We start from the raw sequence: 23730 nt of genomic DNA, 5'->3' as shown, positions 1-23730 counted from the left end.
CTGCCTCCGAGCGCGGGGACGGCGCGCCCCGGGCCGGTATCCGAGGGCGGCGCACGCAGGCGGGGCCCGGCCGCCCACGCAGGACCCGCGGCCGGAAGCGCTCGCTGTCACAAAGGGGCCGCACGTGGGTGCCGACGGCTCGGGCGGCGGGCCCAGGAGCCAGGGTCGCCCGGAGAGCTGCCCACCGTCCCGGCCGCCCGACTCCTCGGCCCCGGCAGCCAGGCCGGTCCAGCTTCGGCCGGCGCCGGCTCCGTCCGCCCCCCCCCCCGCCCCCCAGTACGTACCTGCGGCCCGAGCCGCGTCCCGCCGGAGCCGAGGGGCTCCTCCCGCTCCCCCTCTCCCCGAGTCCGCGGTCCCGGGCCGTCCCCGTCGTCACCACCACTCCGACAGCCAGACCCTGGGCTCTTGAGGCCTGACCAGACCCCCCAAATCCGGGGGCCTGGCGCCCGCGGTAGAGGAGCCATGCGGGCCCCCTGTTGACTCAGGTAGGACCCAGGTCCCTCAGTCTTGCGTCTCTCCTTCCCCTAGGTCTTTGCCGCCAGGCTCGGACCCTGCAGAGCCATGTCCATCCTCTACGTCTCCCCGCACCCCGATGCCTTCCCCAGCCTCCGAGCCCTCATCGCCGCGCGCTACGGGGAGGCTGGGGAGGGCCCGGGCTGGGGAGGGGCCCACCCGCGCATCTGTCTTCAGCCGCCTCCGGCGAGCAGGACCCCCTTCCCCCCACCCCGCCTGCCCGCCCTGGAGCAGGGGCCCGGTGGGCTCTGGGTGTGGGGGGCCCCTGCCGTGGCCCAGCTGCTGTGGCCCGCAGGCCTGGGGGGCCCTGGGGGCAGCCGGGCCGCCGTCCTCGTCCAGCAGTGGGTCAGCTACGCCGACACGGAGCTAGTACCAGCTGCCTGTGGGGCAACGCTGCCCGCCTTGGGACTGCGCGGCTCCGTCCAGGACCCCCAGGTGAGTGGGGAAGACGGCCGGAGGGAGGAGAAGGAAGCAAGAGTTGGGATGGGTCATGAGACAGCGATAGTGTGTCGGTGAGGAAAAAGGCTGATCAAGTCCCAGGTTGCCACCTGGTAACCTCTCTGAGCCTTGGCCTTCCTTTTGTCTCTGAAAACTTTAGTTTTCATGTTGAGAAGATTAAAAGTCGTGTGCAGAGCACATGGTCTAGAACCAGGCGCTTTGGAGTGAGTAAAAGTTTGATGAGTCTGAAACCCACAATAGAAGTTACTATGAATTGTAGGGAAAAAGTGGGTGAGGAAGAGATGAGAAGAGGCAGGTAGGGCCAGGAGAGATAAGGATGGGGGTTGGGGGGACATGAAATGAGGGGGAAGGAGTGAGAGAACCACACCAGATTGTAACCAAGTCCTTCCAGAGTGGGGCTCTGCCTTCTGGTCCTTATCTCACACATGGTACATACTTACTATTTCTTGAATGAATGAATGAATGAATGAATATGTGACTTAGACCCTGGCTGGCTGCCTCATACCCTGATTACACTATCTAAAATAGAGGCCCCCTCTTTGGAATTCCTCAACCTGATTTTTTATTTTTTTTTAATTTTTCTTCATAGCACTTAAGGGGAAAAATAGGGTAATGTATTATATATTTGTTCATTTATTGTCTCCTGATTAGAATGTAAACTCCCATCAGGTCAGGGGCCCTGTACAGATTCTCTCCTTGTTCCTTAGAGAGGTATGTGGCATGTAGTAGGTGCTTAACAAATATTGTTGAAGCAATTATTGTGTTGCCTTATGTCATCTTTAACTTCTTGTACTTAGTATATTGCAACTGATAAGTGTTCAGTAGGAATTTTCTGAATGAATGAAGCAACAAAGGGGCCACACGTGGGTGCCCCTTTAAAATATATATTTTTTAAAAATATATTTTTAGTGATTTCCAAGAGGAAGGGAGAGGGAGAGAAAGATAGAAACAGAAATGATGAGAGAATCATTGGTCGTCTGCCTCCTGCACACCCCACACTGAGAATCGGGCCCGCAACCTGGACATGTGCCCTTGACCGGAATTGAACCTGGGACCTTCAGTTGCAGGCCAACGCTCTGTCCACCTAGCCAAACCGGCTAGGGCAGGGCTTCTTTTTATTTCGACCATTTCAAAGAAGATGAAACGGGCCTCCGAGGCCATGATTTGTGGGAGTGGAAGGAGGCCGAGCCCTGTCTCATATCCCTTCCCCTTCCGGCTAGGCTGCACTGGGGGCCCTGGGAAGGGCCCTGAGCCCCTTGGAAGAGTGGCTTCGGCAGCACACCTACCTGGCCGGGGAGGCTCCCACGTTGGCTGACCTGGCGGCTGTCACAGCCTTGTTGCTGCCCTTCCGATATGTGAGTCACTCGGGCCTGGGGAGGAATAGGGGCAGTTCCTCTCTGGCCTCACTAAAGGGTGACGAAGGATAGTTGATTTCTTTTCCCCTTCCCAGGTCCTGGATCCCTGTGTGCGCCGGATCTGGGGTAACGTCACTCGCTGGTTCATCACCTGTGTCCAGCAGCCAGAATTCCGGGCCGTGCTGGGAGAGGTGGTTCTGTATTCAGGGGCCAGGCCTCTCTTCCAACAGCCAGGTAAGGAAGCGGGGAGATGGGGAGGGGCTCCTTGCGGTCTCCCATGCAGCTCACATTCTTATCTTAGAATGGCAGAATCCCTGGAGCAGGGGCCTGTGGGAGGGCAAGGTGGGAGGTCCGCATGGGGAAACCCTTGGGCAGCCGGAATGACCGTCTGAGACACAGCAGCACCTTCACAGAGGGAGCCTGCATTTCTGGGCCTCTCACCAGGCCCTGAGGTCACTGCACCTCCAAAGACACCTGCTCAACTGAAGAAAGAGGCAAAGAAACGGGAGAAACTAGAGAAATTCCAACAGAAGCAGAAGATCCAACAGCAGCAACCACTGCCCAGGGAGGTGAGAGGCTAAGGGGAGAGCTGAACAGGATGCTGGTGTCATGGTGGGGGCAAGGGGAGAGGCTGATCTCTTTCCCTCCCAAGCAGAAGAAACCAAAACCAGAGAAGAGGGAGAAGCGGGATCCTGGAGTTATTACCTATGATCTCCCAACCCCACCTGGGGAGAAGAAAGGTACTGGGTCGGGGGAGGGACCCCCTCACCGCCCCCCCACCTCCCGCCTCCTCAGCTGCTGCTGCTCCCGTTTCCCTTCATGCCTGTCCTTGCTCCCACCACTTTTCTTGGTGAAGATTTGCGGAGGCCCAGGCCCTTCTCTGCTGGGCCACCGTGCTCTCCCCAGCGGCCCAGCCTCCACGCTGATGCCTGCCTTCCTCTCCCCCAGATATCAGTGGCTCTATGCCCGACTCCTACAGCCCTCAGTACGTGGAGGCAGCCTGGTACCCGTGGTGGGAGCAGCAGGGCTTCTTTAAGCCAGAGTATGGAGTGAGTGGCGCCGCCACCCAGGCTGGAGGGGGTGGGCGTGGGAGTGGTGACATGGAGTCTTAGCATGTGCCCATCCTTCCTCCCCCATAGCGTTCCAGCGTGTCAGCACCTAATCCACGGGGCATCTTCATGATGTGCATTCCACCCCCAAACGTGACAGGCTCCCTGCACCTGGGCCACGCGCTCACCAACGCCATCCAGGACTCCCTGACCCGATGGTGAGCTCTGGTCCTCTCCCGACTGCTTCCCTCTGCTCCCTTCCCTTCTCTTCCCTGATGGCCCTCCTGCCTCTCTCCTTCCATTCTGGCCCTCAGCTCTGCCCCCTGGTGGTGGTACACTTCTCTGTCATTCCCTCCCCTCTGAGCACTTGCTAATAGCATCCTCCCCTGGTCAATAACCAGCACTTCCCTCCTTCCTCTTGCTATTAGAAATCATATTACTTTGAATAAAACAAGAAATACGTGAAATATTCTTGTTGTAAGAAATGTAAAACTTCAAGTCTCCTTGATAACCCCCTCCAGACCTACTTCCCAAGACTTAGCCTTTGTTATCACTTTGTGGATCTTTCTAGATCTTCCCTGTCTATTACTCATAGGTACATGTACCCATAGAAATTTATAGTTTTCTTTTGGGTGGATTTTTTTTTTTCTGTCATGCTATTCTTCAGCTTTCTTCTCACACTGAATGGTTTGTCTTAGAGATCTTTCCTTACCCTTATCCACAGACTGACCTCATCCTCTTTCATTGCCCTGTAGCATTCCGTACTGTGACTCTGCCATATAGAGTCACTTTCTAAAAAAAAAAAATAAAATGAATGGTTTCTAATTTTTCTCTGCTGAAAATCGCTTGAATGCACATTCCTGCACAAGCTTTCTCAGGCACAGAGACACTTCTGTGGCGTAGCTACTGCGAAGTGACACTGCTAGGTCAGAGGGGCATGCCTGTTAAGTACAAACCGAAGCGCCACGGTGCCCTACAAAAGAGCTTTACCACTTACATCTCCCTGTGAGGATATTTGTTTACCTGGCCTTGCTAACTCTGGGCGTTATCTTCATTTTGCTAAGATGGACAAAAAAAAATGGCACCTGTGTAATTTCTGATTGCCAGTGAGCTGTGCCGCTTCCGGTGTCTGGGCCGGTCTGGTTTCCCCTATGTGAACTGTCTGTGTGTCTCTATCGTTTGCCTATCTTTCTATTGATTGATTCTTTGTTGTTTTCTTCTTCTTTAGTTGGTTGTTGGGTGATTCTTTACATAATCTGGGTATTTTTTTTTAAATATAATTTTATTGATTTCAGAGAGGAAGGGAGGGGAAGAGAGAGATAGAAACATCAATGATGAGAGAGAATCACTGATTGGCTGCCTCCTGCACGCCCAACATTGGGGACAGAGCCTACAACCCAGGCATGTACCCTGACCGGAATCGAACCGTGACCTCCTGGTTCATAGGTCAACACTCAACCACTGAGCCACGCCGGCCAGACTGGGTATTGTTTTTTTATTTGTTATATATTGTAAATGTTTACTCCTGTTCTAGCACTTGCTTCCCCTCCCTCTGCCTTATAAACCTGCTCCACTGTCAATAGTTTAATTAGTTAACAGATATAGAGTTAATATTCTAGGTGACAAATTCCTTTAAAAAGTATTTTAAGTCCTGGCCAGTGTTTCTCAGTGGGTTGAACAAGGTCCCATGCACCCAAAAGTCACTGGTTCCATTTCTGGTCAGGGTACGTGATCCTCAGCAGGGGATGTGCAGGAGGCAGCCGGTTGATGCTTCTCTCTCTCCCTCTCCCTTCCTCTCTCTAAAATCAATAAAAACATTTTTTTAAAAAAGCATTTTAAAACAACTTTTTATCTTTGGAAACCAGGGTTATTTATTATATATTAAGTTTTGAGACATTTTTCTAGTTTCCTAAATTAATTTAATAAAAAAATATTAATTACTAAATTAATTAATGAAAAAATATTTCAGGACATCACTGTGTGCCAGCCAGCACTACTCTGGGTATTGGGGGATAATGTCAGATTTAGTATTTTGCAAGGAATTGAGAGCTGGCAAAGTTTTATTAAATACATATAACAAGAATGGCCAAGTTATTTACATGAGAATAGAGTTAACACTTCTTACAAAACTCTTAGGGTAGCCACATTTTTTCTACCAAACATGATTTAAATAAGGTGTTAGAAACTACCATTGCTTAAATGGAGTAGATTTATGTCAATATTTTAGAATAAAAAATGTGAAAATAAAATGTGAAAAACAGCTTTAAATATCTCCACCAATAAGACATTATAATAATGAGTTGAATAGCTATATTTTTTCTTTTTCTTCCTCCAGCAGAGAATAGGGTGCTTTTCTACAAATATCCATGGCATTAATTTATTTTTATTATTTTTTAATATATTTTATTGATTTGAGAGAGGAAGGAGGAGAGAGAGAGAGAAACATCAATGATGAGAGCGAATCATCGATCAGCTGCCTCTTGCACACCCCCTGCTGGGGATTGAGCCCATAACCTGGGCATGTGCCCTTGACCGAAATCGAACCCAGGACCCCTCAGTCCGTAGTTCGACGCTCTATCCACTGTGCCAAACCGGCCAGGGCCATTGATTTATTTTTTGCTAATTTTATGTGATTCCCAAGAGATACTTTTAGTGAAAAAATAGTTCTATCTTCCTTTCTTGTGCTTAACTTCTTTAATAATAATATTTAATAATATCTTGACGTTCAGAAAATGTTCATGTCCTTTATTTTTTCATATATTTTATTGATTTCAGAGAGGAAGGGAGAGAGAGAGAGAGAAACATCAATGATGAGAGAGAATCATTGATCGGCTGCCTCCTGCATGCCCCACACGGGATCAAGCTCTGACCGAGAATCGACCATGACCTTCTGGTTCATAGGTCGGTGCTGAACCACTGAACCACTCTGGCCGGGCTGTGCATGTCCTTTATGGCATATAAGCAGCATTTCTATCAGTTACCTGCAAGAGAATGGAGTTGCTGCAATCCCTGCGCCCAGGGAGACCTGAACATAGTGAGAGAAACAGACTAGAAGAATGAATACAGCCCTGGCTGGTATGCAAAGTGGTTAGACCGAGAACCTGGATTGTGGGTTCGATCCCAGGCCCTGGTTGGGTGCATGTGGAAGGCAACCCATCGGTGTTTCTCTCTTTCCCTCACTCTCCCTTCCCCTCCCTCCCTCCCTTCCACTCTCTCTCAAAAATCAATGGGAAAAATATCCTCAGTGAGGGTTAAAAAACAACATGATACAGTTTGATGATTCATTGAAAACAGTGTGTGTGTGAACAGAGGGTGATGGCGTTTCTGTCATGATTTCCTCTCCCCCCAGAACGCACCTCGTACTGCAGAGAAAGGAGGCCCCTGTGCCTCACACAGGGCTTCAGAGGGGGCTGCAGACCACGGTTTCACTCTCATTCCTCTGGTTAATTCCCTAAAACACTACTGGCTTCCTGTCATTTTCTCAAAATGGTCTGCCACTTGCTTTTTTTTTTTTTTTTAAATATGTTTTTATTGATTTCAGAGAGGGAGAAAGAGAGAGAAACATCAATGATGAGAGATAATCATTGATCGGCTGCCTCCTGTGCACCCCACACTGGGGATTGAGCCCGCAACCTGGGCATGTGCCCTTGACTGGACTCGAACCTGGGACCCTTCAGTTCACAGGCCGACGCTCTATCCATTGAGCCAAACCAGCAAGGGCTACCACTTGCTTTTTAACTTCACTGAGAGGTGTTGCTGTTCTGAAGTTTTGCGTTTTGCTGTAATTAGTTCAACAATGTTCTTAGATTTCATCCTGCGTGTCTGGTTTAGGATGGCCTCTCCTGCCTCAAAGTTACACACATGGCCACTTATGTTACTGACTTTATTTATTGTTAATCCTCACTTAAGGGTTTTTTCCATTGATTTTTAGAGAGAATAGAAGGGAGGGAGAAAGAGAGGGAAACCAATGTCTCTCTCTTACATCAATTGGTTGCCTCCCATACATGCCCTGACCCAGGATTGAACTGCAACCCAGGTACGTGCACTTGACTGGGAATCAAACCCGTGACCCTGCAGTGCTGGAGCTGACACTGTAACCACTAAGAAACACCAACCAGGGCTGACTATAATTTATTTTCGTGAATATTGGGAAGCAGGGAGATGTTTTTCCAACTAAGTAGTTGTTCCAAAAAAATCTTGAATTTTTTTCCTTTTTCATACTGATAGGAAATGCCACCCAGGACAGATACTAAATTGGCTTGGATCTGTTTCCAGTCACTGTTTTGTTCCCTTTCATGTGTAACTTTGTTCCTATGTTGTAGCTAATTGCTTGAATAATCATAATTTTCTCATGTTTTGCTGTCTAGTTGGGCAGGAGCTTCCTCTTTGTTCTTTTGCCAGATTGCTTTGGCTATCCTTGCCACGTCCTCCCCAGACTGAAACTTTAGAATTGGGGTCCCTCTCCACTGCCCTTTTCCCTCCCGAGCCCATTGACTTCCTCCCCCAAAGCCCCTCCAGGTGCCAGCTCTGCCGCCCACTCACTGCCGCCCTCGGCGCTCTTCCCACAGGCACCGCATGCGCGGGGAGACCACCCTGTGGAACCCCGGCTGTGACCACGCGGGCATCGCCACGCAGGTGGTCGTGGAGAAGAAGCTCTGGCGCGAGCGGGGGCTGACCCGCCACCAGCTGGGCCGCGAGGCCTTTCTGCGGGAGGTCTGGCAGTGGAAGGAGGAGTAAGTGTGCAGCAGCCCTGCCCCCGCCCCTGGCCCCGTCACCTGCGACCCTGGTCACAGGCTACACAGAACCTCTCACAGAGGCCGAGGGTCGGTGGCTTCAGGACGAGGTCCATTTCAGAGAATGAGGGGTCCCCGCGCTGCCCCGCCAGCCCCCGATGACTCCCTGCAGCCGGCCTGAGTGCTGACGCGCCTCCTGTCCACTCCAGGAAAGGAGACCGGATTTACCACCAGCTGCGGAAGCTCGGCAGCTCCTTGGATTGGGATCGAGCCTGTTTCACCATGGACCCCGTGAGTGTAGAGAGCGCCTGCTGTGCCCTCCGCGGGTTGGACCCACACGGAAGCACTGAGGGCTCAGCTGCAGAGCCCATGTCTGGTCCCGGGTCATGACCCTCTGTGTCCCCTGCCCCTCTGGGAGCTCCACGGGCCTGTGCTCCCAGGATTGCCTGCGCTGGCACCCTGCCATCTCCGGCATCACCAGGCCTGTGCCTGTCCTTGTGTTCCCAAAGCCCCCTCCATGGTCCCCTCTCCCCTCAGGAGCGCATTTCCCCCTTGCAGCCCTCGGAGGGGTCTGGGTGCTGGGCAGTGGGACTCTGGACCCTGCTGCCCTGGAAATTCTGCCTGGCCCACTCCCTGCTCCCCTAGAAACTGTCCGTGGCTGTGACAGAGGCTTTTGTCCGGCTCCACGAGGAAGGCATCATCTACCGCAGTACCCGCCTCGTCAACTGGTCCTGCACCCTCAACTCTGCCATCTCCGACATCGAGGTGTGCCCCGCCCGGGACCTCCAGCCCCACCCCAGCCCCGGGCCCCGGGCGGCTTTTCCTAACACCCCCTTCACAGGTGGACAAGAAGGAGCTGACGGGTCGCACCCTGCTCTCCGTGCCTGGCTACAAGGAAAAGGTGGAGTTTGGGGTCCTCATCTCCTTTGCTTACAAGGTCCAAGGCTCAGGTAGGAGCCAGGGGTCACCAGGATCCGGGGCTGGATGGGGTGGGGGGCAGGAGGGGACCAGCGCTGAGATCATAAGGTCGCCTGTCACCCCAGAGAGCGATGAGGAGGTGGTGGTGGCGACAACTCGTATCGAGACAATGCTGGGAGATGTGGCCGTAGCTGTGCACCCCAAAGATCCCAGATACCAGGTGTGGCGAGGGTGCTGCCGTGGGGGGGCGGGGTTTACTGGCTGACGGGCCCCTGTGAAGGAGAGAGGGTTGATTAGACGGTCACCTTGGGTCCCTGTCCAGCCTGCAGAGGGCATTGGAGTGTTGGACAGCCAGGGCCCTGGGAGGAGGGAGGGCCGGCCTTCGTGTGTTGAGGCCCCTCTGTTCCCAGCACCTGAAGGGGAGGAGCGTGGTCCACCCGTTCCTGTCTCGCAGCCTGCCCGTGGTCTTCGATGATTTCGTGGACATGGAGTTCGGCACAGGTGAGCAAGGGGCTGTCCTGAGGGGCAGGAGGGAGCTACGAGGTGCATCCCGCACCCCTCGTCCCTCTGAAGGACAAGAACACAGGCTTCAGCTAAACAGACAGGCCTTGGCCTGGTTCTCAGGACTGTCACGGGGAAGTGGGGGACAGGCGGCCTCCAGCAAAAGGGGGTGCATGTGGGAAGGGACGCATTGAGTCCTCGTGGCCCTGGCACCCCCATGTACACCCCAGGTGCGGTGAAGATCACCCCTGCACATGACCAGAACGACTACGAGGTCGGGCGGAGGCACGGGCTGGAGGCCATCAGCATCATGGACTCCCGGGGGGCCCTGGTCAATGTGCCCCCCCCTTTCCTGGTGAGACTGTCTGGGTGTGGGGCCAGGTCCCGAGGCGGCGGGGTCCCACAGCACAGCCATGACGAGGCCTGTTCCCCCAGGGCCTGCCCAGGTTTGAGGCCCGGAAGGCGGTGCTGGCGGCGTTGAAGGAGCGGGGCCTGTTCCGTGGCATCCAGGACAACCCCATGGTGGTGCCGCTTTGCAAGTGAGGGCGGGGCCCGAGAAAGGGGGGTGGCTCCTCAGGGGCTCCCCACCCAACCCCCCGACCTGTGTGTACCTGCAGCCGGTCCAAGGACGTGGTGGAGCCCCTGCTGCGGCCGCAGTGGTACGTGCGCTGCGGGGAGATGGCCCGGGCGGCCAGTGCAGCCGTGGCTCGGGGCGACCTCCGCATCCTGCCTGAGGCCCACCGGCGGACGTGGCACGCCTGGATGGACAACATCCGGTGCGTCGGCTCGCTGGGAGGGGCTGGGAGGGCTGAGCGCTGGCCAGGCACCGCCTCCCCCTGACTCCTCACGCCCTCTGCAGGGACTGGTGCATCTCCCGGCAGCTGTGGTGGGGCCATCGCATCCCAGCCTACTTCGTCACTGTCCGCGACCCAGCCGTTCCCCCCGGGGAGGTGAGCCCATCTGGGGGCGCTGGGTTTGTTGGGTCCTTGGTGGGAGGCAGGGTCGGGCAAGGCAGATGTGCCCCCTGGGTATTCATGGCACCTGTGGCAGGATCCCGACGGGCGGTACTGGGTGAGTGGGCGCAGCGAGGCCGAGGCCCGTGAGAAGGCAGCCAAGGAGTTTGGAGTGTCCCCTGACAAGATCAGCCTCCAGCAAGGCAAGGCAGGGCCTTGGGGGTGGGGGGCAGGGCCTCGTCTCAGATCCTCACCTCTGACCTCTGACCTTTGGCTTCCCTCAGATGAGGACGTATTGGACACCTGGTTTTCCTCTGGCCTCTTCCCCTTCTCCATCCTGGGCTGGCCCAACCAGGTACGTCCTTGAGGCCAGCTCAGGTGGGGCAGGGTCTTGAGGTGGGTGCTCAGCTCCCCGTCACGCTCTGCTCTGCCGCAGTCAGAGGACCTGAGTGTGTTCTACCCGGGGACCCTGCTGGAGACGGGCCACGACATCCTCTTCTTCTGGGTGGCCCGGATGGTCATGCTGGGCCTGCAGCTCACCGGCAGGCTGCCCTTCCGAGAGGTGCGTGGCCGGCCGAGGCCTCCCGCTCAGGCTCACACGGCTGGGCCCTGGGCGGGGCCCCTGGACGACTGGGTGGGCTGTGGGGATTGGGCATCTCCTGGGACCTGCTCGGTGATTGTGCCTGGGCTTCCCAAGGAGGACTCCTCTAAGCCCATGAAGGTGCTGGCGAGGCTGGCAGGGCACCAAGGGACTTGAGGTTCAGAGTGGGGCGAGATGCAGGGCGCGGGGCGGCCAGGGGGGCCTGGTGGGGAAGCGGAGCCCCACAGCCCCTTCCCGCCTCAGGTCTACCTGCACGCCATCGTGCGCGATGCCCATGGCCGGAAGATGAGCAAGTCTCTGGGCAATGTCATCGACCCCCTGGATGTCATCCACGGAGTCTCCCTGCAGGTGGGTGCCCGGCAGCTGGGAGGCCTTGGGGAGGGCTGCTGGGCTGTGGCCATGCCCTGACCCCTCCCACTGCACCCTCAGGGCCTCCACGACCAGTTGCTGAACAGCAACCTGGATCCCAGTGAGGTGGAGAGGGCTAAAGAAGGGCAGGTACGTAGGAGGGCCAGGCCGGGGCGTGGGCAGAGGGAGGCGGGGCTGGCTCAGGACTCCAGCCCGGCTCCTCCGCAGAAGGCAGACTTCCCGGCAGGGATTCCCGAGTGCGGCACCGATGCCCTCCGGTTCGGACTGTGCGCCTACACATCCCAGGGTAGGACCCCAAATCTCTCCCCGCCCTCTTCCTCCCTGAGGCCACCCCTCCTCCGCCCCGGGCAGGCTGGGAGGGCGAGCTGAGGACACTTCCCGCACCAGGGCGTGACATCAACCTGGACGTGAACCGGATCCTGGGCTACCGCCACTTCTGCAACAAGGTCTGGAACGCCACCAAGTTCGCCCTTCGTGGCCTGGGCAAGGGTTTCGTGCCCTCGGCCACCTCCGAGGTAAGGGCCTGGTGGGCTCGGAGTGACCCCCACAGGCTGCACCCCACTGCTCGACCCAGGAGCCTCTATGTGGGGGAGCAGAGCAGAGGTTGCAGGAGACGCCCAGGCATTGGGTCCTCCCCCCATATGGGCATGTGGCTTCCCACCGTCAGGCTCTGAGTGCATATTTGCCTATGGTTCCTGCCTCCTGGGGTTCTGGCTCCCTCCCCCTGGGCATCTCTCCCCTCAACTGGTGGCCCTAGCTGACCTGCCCCTCCCCCCCAGCCTGGAGGCCATGAGAGCCTGGTGGACCGCTGGATCCGCAGCCGGCTGACCGAGGCCGTGAGGCTTAGCAACCAAGGGTTCCAGGCCTACGACTTCCCGGCCGTCACCACCGCCCAGTACAGCTTCTGGCTCTATGAGCTCTGTGATGTCTACCTGGTGAGGAGGAGCACAAGGGGGCAGGGGCAGCGAGCCCCGAGCCAGCCTGTCCCCTCCCAGCTTGTCACAGGCGCAGCGAGGGCTGGAGACTAGATCTTTCCCAGCCCTGAACCTGCCTCCCGTCCCCTAGGAGTGCCTGAAGCCTGTGCTGAGTGGGGTGGACCAGGTGGCTGCTGAGTGCGCCCGCCAGACCCTCTACACCTGCCTGGACGTTGGCCTGAGGCTGCTCTCGCCGTTCATGCCCTTCGTGACTGAGGAGCTGTTCCAGAGGCTGCCCCGGCGGCTGCCGCAGGCACCCCCCAGCCTCTGCGTCACCCCCTTCCCAGAGCCCTCAGAGGTACGAGGTGTGGTCAGGGCGGGGCTCGGGCCTGTGCCCGGCCCTCCTCACCCTCCTCCGCCCCACAGTGCTCCTGGAAGGACCCTGAGGCAGAGGCGGCCTTGGAGCTGGCCCTGAGCATTGCCCGAGCCGTGCGCTCCCTGCGTGCCGACTACAACCTCATCCGGACCCGGCCCGACTGTGAGCCTCGGGGCGCCTCCACCCGCCCGCTGTCCCCAGGCCGCTCTCTAGCGTGGCTGCCTCACCTTCCTCTCTCCCTTGGCAGGTTTCCTGGAAGTGGCCGACGAGGCCACAGGCGCCCTGGCGTCGGCAGTGTCGGGCTACGTGCAGGCGCTGGCCAACGCGGGTGTGGTGGCTGTCCTGGCGCTGGGGGCTCCTGTGCCCCAGGGCTGCGCGGTGGCCCTGGCCTCCGACCGCTGCTCCGTCCACCTGCAGCTGCAGGGGCTGGTAGACCCGGCCCGGGAGCTGGGCAAGCTGCAGGCCAGGCGTGGTGAGGCGCAGCGGCAGGCCCAGCGTCTGCGGGAGCGCCGCGCCGCCGTGGGCTACCCGGTCAAGGTGCCCCTCAAAGTCCAGGAGGCAGACGAGGCCAAGGTGTGTGGTGTGGGTGGGTGCGTCCTTCCCACTCCCCGCATCTCTGACCCGGTTCTGGTCTGCGCTCTGGTCAGCCCGAGGCAGTCCATGGGGCTCAGAGCCCAGGCCCCTGAACAGGTGGGGACCTGCTGTGCGGGGGCCTGACAAGGTGAAGACAGGCAGACCCAGAACCAGGTACCCTGCCTCCCAGCCAGGCTCCTTCTGGCCCATCTGGCCCATCTGGCCCCTGGAACATGGCGTCCCACATGCCGGGGCTGGGAGCCCTGGGTAAGCCAGAAGGGCACAGGGAGGCCGCTGTGGGGCCTGGCGGGACTGGCCATTCTCCCAGGAGCCCTGGGGCAGCGTTCCCCTGCTGAGTGCGGCCTGGGAGTCCGTGCGCCTCAGCTGCTCTCCCCCGGGCGGGGCTGCCGCTGGGCCCTGGGCTCTGAGGCTCCTGTGTCCTTGGGGACTGACCACTCTGGGAAAAGACAAAACCCCAGAGATGGTGGAAGAGAAGGGGTGCTGGTGGAGAGGCTGCTGAGCATTTGGGGGACCCATCCAGCCACCACAGTCCCGTGGCCCTCACCCGCCTTTCCAACTCGACCCTCTGCCTTCGTGGGTGTCTGGGGTCTCTCTCGGGCCCGGTCCTCCACCCACCAGCCCGTCCCCCCCCCCAGCTGCAGCAGACAGAAGCAGAGCTCAGGAAGATGGACGAGGCCATCGCCCTGTTTCAGAGGATGCTGTGACACACCAGCCCTCAGCCCCATGGACCGCCGGGGGCAGCAATAAATATTTTGCCACAAAACCATCTCTTGTCTGTGTTTGCTGGGCCGGGAGAGGGGTGCTGAGGGGCTGGGCGGGAGAGGGGTGCTGAGGGGCTGGGCAGGTGCCAGAGCCCAGTGGGCAGCGGGGTGTCTGTCTGGTTCTGCCCTGGCACTGAGCCAGGCCTGAGTCACGCTGTGCCGCCCGCCGGCGCCCTTCCTCCCAGCACTCACCTCCCCACTGCAGCCAGGGGAGCCGCCCGGTGCCGCTGCTGCTGTGGCTTTGGGCCCGGAGGACAGGCCAGGGGTCAGTCCTGCCCACCCTGCTGGGCCTCCGTCCTGCCGCCCAGCCCCACGTGGGTTAATTATAACTCTGACCTAAGTGCCCTATGACACACCACTGGCTGCCCTGCTGGAGACCCACCGCCAGGTAGGGGACTTCCTGTGCTGGGGGGAGGGGTGTCAGGCTGGGTAGAGGGGGTTCCCCGGGGAGGATCCTCGGCCCCTCTTGCCAGTGTAGGTCCCAACCCCCGAGAAGGCCCTCAGGTTGTCTGGGCAACGAGAGGGCAGGAAGCGGCTGGAGCAGCTGGAGCTTGAGGCAAAGCAGAAGCGGCCCCGCAGGTGCCCAGGGACACAGCCGCCTGCCCTGGGATTGCTTCTCCCTCCTCCCATGAGCCCTCTGTCCCCCAGGTCTACGTCCGCTATGCCCCTCACCCACGTGCCCCTGGCCCTGGGCTCCGTGCTGCTGCTGCTGCTACAGCTGCTGTCCCCCACATCTGCCTTCTTCCCCAACATCTGGAGCCTCCTGGCCGCCCCTGGCTCTGTCACCCACCAGGACCTGACGGAGGCGGCGGCTCTCAATGTCACTCTGCAGCTCTTCCTGGAGCGGCCGCCCCCGGGCCGGCACCCCCTTCGTCTTGAGGACTTCCTAGTGAGTGTCCCAGGGTCCTGTCACATGCCAGCCGGACCCCGGCGGTCCTGGGGCCTCTACTCCCTGAGGTTCTGCTTGCCTGTCCCCTCCTCTCTACCTCCTGCAGCCACAGCACCCAGGATCCCTGGTCCTGAAATCAGGAGTCCCCCCCCGCTGAGGAAGGTCCCGCGCGGCCCTGAGGGGTGCCTGCCGTGCCCTTCCACACAGCCTTGCGTGCCAGTTCCCGAGGAGGCGTGGGCAATGGCCCAATCCCAGGGGCCTCCCTGAGCCCGTCCCCTGCCCTCTCCCAGGGCCGCACCCTCCTCGCCGATGACCTCTTTGCCTCCTACTTCGGACCTGGGTTCCCTTCCCGGCGGTTCCGAGCAGCCTTAGGCGAGGTGTCTCGTGCCAATGCAGCCCAGGACTTCCTGCCAACTTCCAGGAACGACCCTGACTGGCACTTCGATGCCGAGCGGCTGGGCCAGGGGCGCACACGCCTGGTGGGGGCTCTGCGGGAGGCCCTGGTGGCGGCCCAAGCCGGCGACCACGCCCTGGCCCGGCAGCGCCTTGGGGCGGCCCTCCATGCCTTGCAGGTGAGCAGGACTGGGGGTCATGGGCAGAGGGCCCTTCACTGCCAGTCTTCCCGTCTCCCGGGCGGTGCCTTCTGACCAGGCCTCTGGAAGGGACCGGGCCCTGTCTGCCGAGGTCCTGAGGCCACGCCCTGGTCCCCGCATCCACACGGCAGGTGAGGGCTGGCAGCCGAGACAGCCGGTGCCCGTCCCTCTCCTTCCCCGGAGCAGGACTTCTACAGTCACAGCAACTGGGTGGAGCTGGGGCAGCAGCGGCCACACCCGCACCTCCTCTGGCCACGGCAGGAGCTGGGGAGCCTGGCACAAGGTACGGCCACCGCCTCGCCTCCTCTCTGGAATGCCCTCCGAGGCCTCGCAGCTCGACCCGAGGCCAGGCCGTCTGGGGTGGCTTCCCTGCGGTCGCCAGGGAAAGGATGGCCAGGACCAGGCTGCAGGCCCCGATGCGTCCCTCCCACACGCTTCCCCACCCACCGGGTCCGCAGGGCTTTCTCTCTCGGTCCCTCAACCTCCCAGCTGAGCAAGGACCGCAACTGCCTCCTGTCCGACCGCTCACTTCCTGTGCACAGTGCACAGGGGTTGGCCCCACACTGCTGGCGTCCCTGGCACAGTCCCAGCCGCAGATCCTGTCTCACCATCAGCCCCTGAGCTCCAGGGTCAGTTCAGGGAGCCTAGGGGGCACCTGGGATGGCTCCCTGAGGGCTGGCGCCTCGGCAGTGGAGGAAAAGCTGAAGTTTGGGTGGACAGGGTTAGGGTCGGGGCGGCAGGGTCTTGGGCTCTAGGCCTTGCCCCTCCCTTTGCAGTGGGAGATCCTACCTGCGCTGATTGTGAGGAGCTGAGCTGCCCTGGGAACCTGCTGGGTTTCACACGCCTCACCTCTGGCTACTTTGGAACGTATCCCTCCAAGCCTCCAGGTACCAGACAGAAAAGCCCTCAGAAGTAAGGGGAGTCACCTCCTCTCCCGGACCCGGTCCCCAGGGCCCTCAGTCTCTAGACCAGGGGTGGGCAAACTTTTTGACTCGAGGGCCACAATGGGTTCTTAAACTGGACCGGAGGGCCGGAACAAAAGCATGGATGGAGTGTTTGTGTGAACTAATATAAATTCAAAGTAAACATCATTACATAAAAGGGTATGGTCTTTTTTTTTTTTTTGTAGTTTTATTCATTTCAAACTGGCCAGATCTGCCCGCGGGCCGTAGTTTGCCCATGGCTGCTCTAGGTCCTCACCCCACTTCCTGGAAGGGAAGGGCTAGGTGGATGAGGGCCTGCTGAGTGGCCAGGACTTGTTGGAGGAGGGGCGGGAGCAGCTAATGAGACCTCCATTGCCTGAGGGCAGCTTCTGGGGATGGACTGGAGGCTGGGGATCCCTCATGTGCTGTGGGATGACCCTCCAGAATGTCATCACTTCCTGCCGGTCCTTCGCTGAGCAGTGAGAGGGCCAGGCCCGCTCAGAAAGACCCCATCTCTTAGGGGGCAGTGGGTTTTCTACTCCCACCTCCGGATCCCTTTCCCCACCCAGGAAAATGCAGCCACGGGGGCCGTTTTGACCAGAGCAGCTCTCAGCCACCCCGGGGAGGCATCAACAAGGACAGCACAGCCCCGGGCTTCTCCCCCCACCACACACTCCACCTCCAGGCTGCAGAACTGGCCCTTCTGGCCTCCATCCAGGCCTTCGGGCTCCTGCGGAGCCGCCTGGGGGACCGGGGCTTCTCCAGGTGAGTGGCCCTGGGGCGGCTCCCTAGGAGCTCCCTGGGGAGCTGAGAAGCCAGGGCTGGGGACCAGTGGGCAGACCCGCCCTGTGGCTCTCCGCAGGCTGCTGGACATCACCCCTGCCTCCAGCCTGAGCTTTGTGCTGGACACCACGGGCAGCATGGGCGAGGAGATCAACGCCGCCAAGATCCAGGCTCGCCACATCGTGGAGCAGCGGCGGGGCGGCCCCCTGGAGCCCGCCCACTACGTGCTGGTGCCTTTCCATGACCCAGGTGGCCGGTCTGGCGGGAGAGTGGAGGGAAGGAAAGCGGCAAAGGTGTGCCGCGGGCAGTGGGCCTGCGCTTACCGCGAACAATCGCCGCTGCGTCCACTGCTCCCAAAGGGCAGCAGGTCACAGCGCTTCCCCAGCACCCACGCTTAGGCAGTGGCCCTGCTTTCTTAGGCTCCATTTTGAGGTCTACTTCCCACAGACCGAGGAGGGGATGCGGGGGTGGGGGGCGGGGGGGTTGGTGGGTGCAGGCCTCTGAAGTATGTGAGACAGACAGTGACATAGCATTGAACAGGAATTCAATCTGACCTGGGCCAGTCTCACTGTGTGTCCTTAGCTCGGTCATCTAACTTTGCCTCAGTTTCGTCATCCATAAAATGGGTCCCCGCTAGCTCCATCCTGACTGTCTCCCAGGGTTGAAATGATCAGCAGGTAAAATGCCTGTAGGACTGAGCGTTTCCCCAGGGCCGGTCTAAGTCTGCATAAATCTCATAGCTGGCAGGTACGGGGTTTCTCACATATTCGATGAAGGTATGAGGAAGTGAATAATGAAGAATTCGGCCACTTATGTGTCAAAGGCACTATTCCAAGATTCACAAAACCAGTTCCTTTAGTCTCCCAATAACGGTGAGGTGAGTGCTGCTGTTGTGGCTTTGCAGGGAGGCAACCAAGGCCCCGGCTGTTTTTTATTCTTACACACACTCCCCAGGCCCCAGGAAGTGCGCCACTTCGCTAAGGAAATGAGGCCCACTTTCCCAGCAGAGGCCCGAGCCCTGCCCTGCCCTGCCCTGCCCGCATCAGGGCAGGCTGGTGTGTCAGGACTGCTCAGCCCAGGAGCACAGCGGCTTCCTGCCGGGTGGGCGTGGGGGGCATCCTCGCTCTCCACCTCTCACCTCTTTCCTCCTCCCAGGGTTTGGTCCTGTCTTTACCACCAGTGACCCTGACAGCTTCTGGCAGCAACTCAATGAGATCCAGGCCGTGGGAGGCGGAGACGAGCCTGAGATGAGCCTGTCAGCCCTGGAGGTCTGCCCTCCCGCCCCACTCTCCCCCTTTCCAGGCCCCACCACCAGGGGGAGTGAGAGCCTTCCTGGGACCCTGTCCCCATCCCTCCTCCAGAGTCTGGCCCCACTGACTTCACTCCGGCTCTCCTTGCTCTACCCCGTTCCCTGCTGCCGCCATCTTCACGCCAGCCATTCCCTCCCTGCCAGCTGGCCCTGCTGCACACCCCTCCACTCTCAGACATCTTTGTCTTCACGGACGCCTCGCCCAAGGATGCCTTTCTCACCCACCGCGTGGAAGCCCTGGCTCAGGAGCGACGCTGCAGGGTGAGCATAGCCAGTGGGCAGCCCGATGTTAGCTCGCAGGGAGACCCAGGCCCACAGTCTCATAACCAGGGCCCCGCCACACTGTGGCAGTCGAAGCAGCCTCGGCATGAAGTGGGCGCCTGGACAATGAGGCTGACATTTCCTGATCCCTTCACAGCTACCGAGTGAGAGGCCCTGCCCTTAGCGAACTGAATTTGTATTTGAACCTGCCCCCAATAAGCCATCTGAACACCCGGAGATCTAGCTGCCAACAACCCACTATGTGGACGGCATATGGCAACAGTTACAAGGAGTGGCAACTACTAACGGGGGGGGGGGGGGGGGGGCGGGGGGGTGTCAGTGGGAGACGCTGCGTAGCAGCCAGAGGGTAGTCGGAGACCTGACCACCAGCCGGGAGCCCTGGGGGGACGGGAGCATGGAGGCCGCACTGACCACGGGAGATGGCGCGTGGGCTCCTGAGTACTGGCCTCTCCTCTGCGCAGGTAACATTCCTGGTGACTGAAGACCCGTCACGGGGTCAGCGCCGCGTCCGGCGTGAGGTCTTGTCCCCGCTGCGCTTCGAGTCTTATGAAGTGGTGGCCCTGGCCTCTGGAGGCGAGGTGATCTTCACCCAAGATCAGCACATTCGCGACGTGGCAGCTGTTGTTGGGGACAGCACGGCCGACCTGGTGAGCGGACGGACGGACGGAGGGACAGGGCTTTCAGCTCGGCGCTGGGGAGTGAGTGACGCTGCACCTCTCCCTCTAGGAGGAAGGGAATGGCTCCCATGGCCGTGTTGCCAGAAGGTGCCGCGGTGGGAAGGGCAGTTTGTCTTCCTGGAGAGCCAGGCTATCCACCCGCCCCACCCCCGCCATCTTGGGTTCCAAGGTTCTGTCCTGGGGACAAGTGAGGGACTCCTCCTTAAGCCCTCGCCTCCAGAGCCACACTCTGTAACTGTCCCTGGTTCATGCCCCTCTCGTCGGTATCTTCTCCAGGCGCCCGTCACTTCGCTTCTTTCTGTCTGCGCCTTTCTCTCGTCTTTGTTCCCACTCATTCCACGCCTTATCTCTTCCCCACCCTCCAAGGTGGTCCTGCCCCTGGAACCCCCGGTGGTGGTGCCTGGGAGGCCGCTGGTGTTCACTGTGGATGGGCTGCTCCGGAGGGTGACGGTCCGGATCCACGGGGAGGTCCGCAGCTTCTGGATCAGGAACCCTGCAGGTGCTTCCATCGCGTGCCAAGGCAGAGGGAGGAACTGAGAATGGAGGATGAGGGCTGTCTGCTGAGGGAAAGAAGTGTCTTCTGTGACCATCTCTTCTCTCCACTCCCACCCAGGGGTCTCCCAGGGCCAGGAGGAAGGCCAGGGCTCTCTCGGCCACACTCGCCGCTTTGGGCAGTTCTGGATGGTGAGCATGAATGACCCCCCCCAGACAGGGACCTGGGAGATCCAGGTCACAGCTGAGGGCAACACCCGGGTGAGAGTGCAAGGTGAGGAGGAAGGCTTTCCTGGGAAGGGGAGGGGCGGGGAGCTGCAGAGCTCGGAGAGCACATGGTCACAGCCAGCTGGGGAAGGTCTCTGACTCCCTCCCCCCCTCAGCTCAGACGGCGCTGGACTTCCTCTTCCACTTTGGGATCCCCGTGGAGGAGGGCCCCCACCCTGGCCTCTACCCCTTGACCCAGCCAGTTGCAGGTGCATCTGTACCCCCCACCCCAACTTGTTTATCGATTTCACACTTACAAAATTCTCTCGTATTTAACTGTCCACTGGGTTATAACTTACATGTTTTACGCAAATGTGCACAGAACGCCCCCCTGACCGCCCCACCCGTCCTCCCGGGGTAGCCCTGTTCTGACCGCAGACCACTTCTCCCGCCCTCCGGCCGCAGGTCTCCGGACCCAGCTGCTGGTTGAGGTGACAGGGCTGCGCCCCGGCGGCCGCCGGGAAGGGCCGCTGCCCCACTTCTCCCACGTCGTGCTGCGAGGGGTTCCGGGGGGCGCCGAGCTGGGCCGGGTGCCCTTGGAGCCCAGGGGAGCCCCGGAGCGAGGTCTCCTGGTGGCCTCGCTTCCACCCCCGCTGCTGTCCACCGCGGGGCCCTTCGCTCTGGAGCTGCTGGGCCGGGACGGCGGCGGGCGGGACCTGCGCCGGGCGGCGCCCCAGCCCTGCAGGGTGGCCCCGGTCCTTCTGGAGGTGAGCCCCGGGCAGGGCGCAGCGGGCCGGAGAGCGCGGCTCCTCCCTGACCCGCCCTCCTCCGCAGCTCAGTGGCCCGGCGGGGTTCCTGGCCCCGGGCAGCAAGGCCCCCCTCAGCCTTCGCATCGCCAGCTTCTCGGGGCCTCGGGATCTCGACCTCAGGACGTGGGTCAACTCCAGCTTCACGCTCACCTCCAACCTCTCCAGGTGCAGCCCGAGCTCCGGCTCCTCCCGGCCCCGCCCTTTTCTCGCGCGGGGGCTCTGGTACCGTCCTCTAAGCCCCGCCTCCGGCCCCTTCTGATTGGCCCTCAGGCGCCCACCTCCCCTTCCGCCAGCGCTTGGCTCCGCCCCCCACGCTGGGCTCTCGGGAGCCAGGCTGTTTCTACCCGCTCCGCAGGGTTCGCCTGGAGCACAACGAGTCCGCCTGGGGGCGCCTGTGGCTGGAGGTCCCGGAGTGGGCTGCCCCGGACTCCGTGGTGACGGTGACTGTGGCTGCGATGGGTCGAGAAGCCAGACCAGTGCCCCCGACCCACGCCTTCCTCCGGCTCCTGGTGCTGGCCCCGCACCCACAGGTGACGGCCCCCCTCTCCATCGCAGGGTAGGCAGGCCAAGGCGGGCTTAACTTGGGTGTAGACACCCAGACGGACTTTCCCTCTTCTCCCCAGGACCAGCTCGCTGTCCCTGCCCACTCGTCTGGCCCGGTCTTCGCCATGGCCAGCTCCACCCTTCCTCCCTCCCCTTTGGTGACTCGGGGCAGGGCGGGGGGAGGGCTGGCAGGCAATCCCTGGTGGGGCACAGGGGTGCTGCTCCTTCTAGGCCTGGCCTCCTGGTGACAGCAGCCCCTAAAGGATGGGTCTCCAGCGCTCTTTCCAATCCCTCCCGGTGCGTGAGCGATGGCGTGGGCCTCGGGGCCCTACTCTCCCGGCGGGGCTGGAGGTTTTCCTTCTCATGCACTCGTCCCTTCTCTTAGCAAGATTGGGATAAAGGGTAATCGATTTTCCCACAATGCACTTTCCCTAACCCTCGTGGGAAGCAAACCTAAGGCTGGGGTAGGAGGGTACTGAAGTGTTATTTATAGAATTGCTTTTATTTGAAATTCTGGAGAAACTTCTATTTTATTTTTGTATTTAAATTTGAAGGACAGTTTCAATAAACATGTCTTCTCCCCAGAGGGATTTCAAAGATCATGTATGCACAGCATATAGGAGCGTGAGGGCATGGAACACAGGAAGCGGAAATGGAAGCTTTCAGGAGCAGAGAAGGCGCTTCCCGCCTGATGTGTGGACTGCAGTTGGCCCACCACCTGGAGCCCCTTCGCTGTGGAGTCAAGAGGCAGAATAGGAGGTTCTGTCCCAACTGAGGGGACTGAGGGGAGGCCTTAGAGACACTGGTAGGGCCCCTCCACCCCTGGGGAAGCCTGGCTGAGCCATCTCCTCGTTCGGCTGCATTGACAGCCCCTGGAGAGGAGTTCTGGGCATCTGTGCTCGGCCCTCCTCCCTTGTGCCCTCCCGTTTACCTGCCACTGCCACAAGCCCTGCTTCCTTGGCCTTCCCTTCCTGCCCTGGATGGCACAGGAACTGGCATGTTCAAAGACGTGGGGCGAATGGGGGGATGGATATTCGCTGTTCTCCGTTAAACCAGTGTTGACCCCAAATCTCTCTACCCCAGCCTCTCAAAAGCCTCAACTGAAAACAATAAACACCTTCCCCAGAGTCAGAGTCTCAAACAGATGTTCACCTTTTGACTCTGGGCTAACTGTGGACTACCGGGCTCTGAGTGTGAATGTTAGAAAACTCTGGAGTCTTGCAGGCTGACAGTGTGAGAACTCGAGGTCCATCTGCCACTCTCCTCTCACCACAGGCCGTGCTTTCCCATGTGGAGTCCCTCATCCCAGGACCCCTCCCGACAGGTGGGAAACCCAGTCCTCTCCACTCCGTCTCTTCGACAGGCCAGTACCTCCGTCCCCTCAGGTAGCATCACCCTCGTTCCCTATTCTTTTTTAAGGTTGTTTTGTTGTTAACCCTCAGCCGAGGATATTTCTTCCATTGCTTTTTCAGAAAGAAGGGAGAGAGAGGGAAAGAGACAGAGGAGAGAGAAACATTGATGTAAGAGAGAGGCACATCGATTGGTTGCCTCCTGCACATGGTCCGACCAGGGCTAGGGATCGAACCTGCAACCCAGTATGTGCCCTTGACCAGGAATCAAACCTGCGGCCCTTCTGTGCATGGGTTGACATTCTAAATACTGAGCCACGCTGGCCACGGCTCCCTATTTTTTTTTTTTTTTATCCTTACCCGAGGATATTTTTCCATTGATTTTCAGAGAGAGTGGAAGAGAGAAGGAAAGACAGAAATATCGATGTGAGAGAAACACGATTGGTTGCCTCCTGCATGTACCCCGACCAGGGCCCAGGCCGGGGAGGAGCCTGCAACCAAGGTACTTGCCCTTGATTGGAATCGAACCAGGGACCCTTTGGTCCGCAGGCCAACACTCTATCCACTGAGCAACACCAGCTAGGGCACAGGGCTCCCTCTTCTTTTTAATTCTTTTTTTTAGGACACAAAGTTTTTTGTAATTATTCTTTGGAAAGGGACACCACACTTCCACTCAATTAAGAGAAACATTTTTATCAGCACAGAAGTCTTTTTTATTTTTTTCCACTTATCATCCCATGAATTCATAGGGAATGGGCCCCAGCAGCTCAGGCTCGTT

At 59.3% G+C, this 23730-nt stretch overlaps 2 protein-coding genes and 1 long non-coding RNA gene across 3 annotated transcripts; 2 read left to right on the top strand and 1 right to left on the bottom strand.

The window, feature by feature from the left end:
* The first annotated feature begins 536 nt into the window (after positions 1 to 536).
* Positions 537 to 14101, top strand: VARS1 (valyl-tRNA synthetase 1). Its single transcript, XM_081094830.1, has 29 exons — positions 537 to 948; positions 2193 to 2327; positions 2423 to 2561; positions 2772 to 2896; positions 2983 to 3067; positions 3276 to 3376; positions 3467 to 3594; positions 7945 to 8109; positions 8319 to 8400; positions 8755 to 8874; positions 8951 to 9059; positions 9153 to 9247; positions 9438 to 9528; positions 9759 to 9883; positions 9964 to 10067; positions 10146 to 10304; positions 10388 to 10478; positions 10579 to 10684; positions 10766 to 10836; positions 10918 to 11043; positions 11326 to 11430; positions 11512 to 11580; positions 11659 to 11737; positions 11839 to 11966; positions 12231 to 12386; positions 12517 to 12723; positions 12792 to 12903; positions 12989 to 13314; positions 13971 to 14101. Exons 1-29 carry the CDS (start codon positions 562 to 564, stop codon positions 14037 to 14039), a joined length of 3795 nt encoding a protein of 1264 aa, XP_080950956.1. The 5' UTR covers positions 537 to 561; the 3' UTR covers positions 14040 to 14101.
* LOC308521741 lies at positions 9441 to 11328 on the bottom strand. The gene is made up of 3 exons (XR_013996190.1): positions 10736 to 11328; positions 10140 to 10286; positions 9441 to 9594 (listed from the first exon to the last, which is right to left on the bottom strand). It is a non-coding gene; the product is annotated as an uncharacterized lncRNA (long non-coding RNA).
* A 656-nt stretch (positions 14102 to 14757) lies between the features above and the next one.
* VWA7 (von Willebrand factor A domain containing 7) lies at positions 14758 to 22744 on the top strand (the record flags this gene model as incomplete). The annotated part of the gene is made up of 16 exons (XM_081094598.1): positions 14758 to 14985; positions 15276 to 15557; positions 15765 to 15861; positions 16355 to 16465; positions 17071 to 17266; positions 17364 to 17533; positions 18440 to 18552; positions 18738 to 18854; positions 19337 to 19522; positions 19919 to 20051; positions 20166 to 20318; positions 20428 to 20520; positions 20717 to 21018; positions 21086 to 21225; positions 21416 to 21590; positions 21684 to 22744. The coding sequence occupies 16 exons, from the start codon at positions 14758 to 14760 to the stop codon at positions 21849 to 21851; spliced, it is 2664 nt and encodes an 887-aa protein (XP_080950724.1). The 3' UTR covers positions 21852 to 22744.
* Positions 22745 to 23730: the final 986 nt, after the last annotated feature.

This window comes from Myotis nattereri, assembly GCF_964212035.1.
Source record: "Myotis nattereri genome assembly, chromosome: 6".
In the NCBI taxonomy this organism is placed as follows: Eukaryota; Metazoa; Chordata; class Mammalia; order Chiroptera; family Vespertilionidae; genus Myotis; species Myotis nattereri.
The sequence above is the reverse complement of the archived record's forward strand: the minus strand, read 5'-3'. Positions and strand labels throughout refer to the sequence as shown.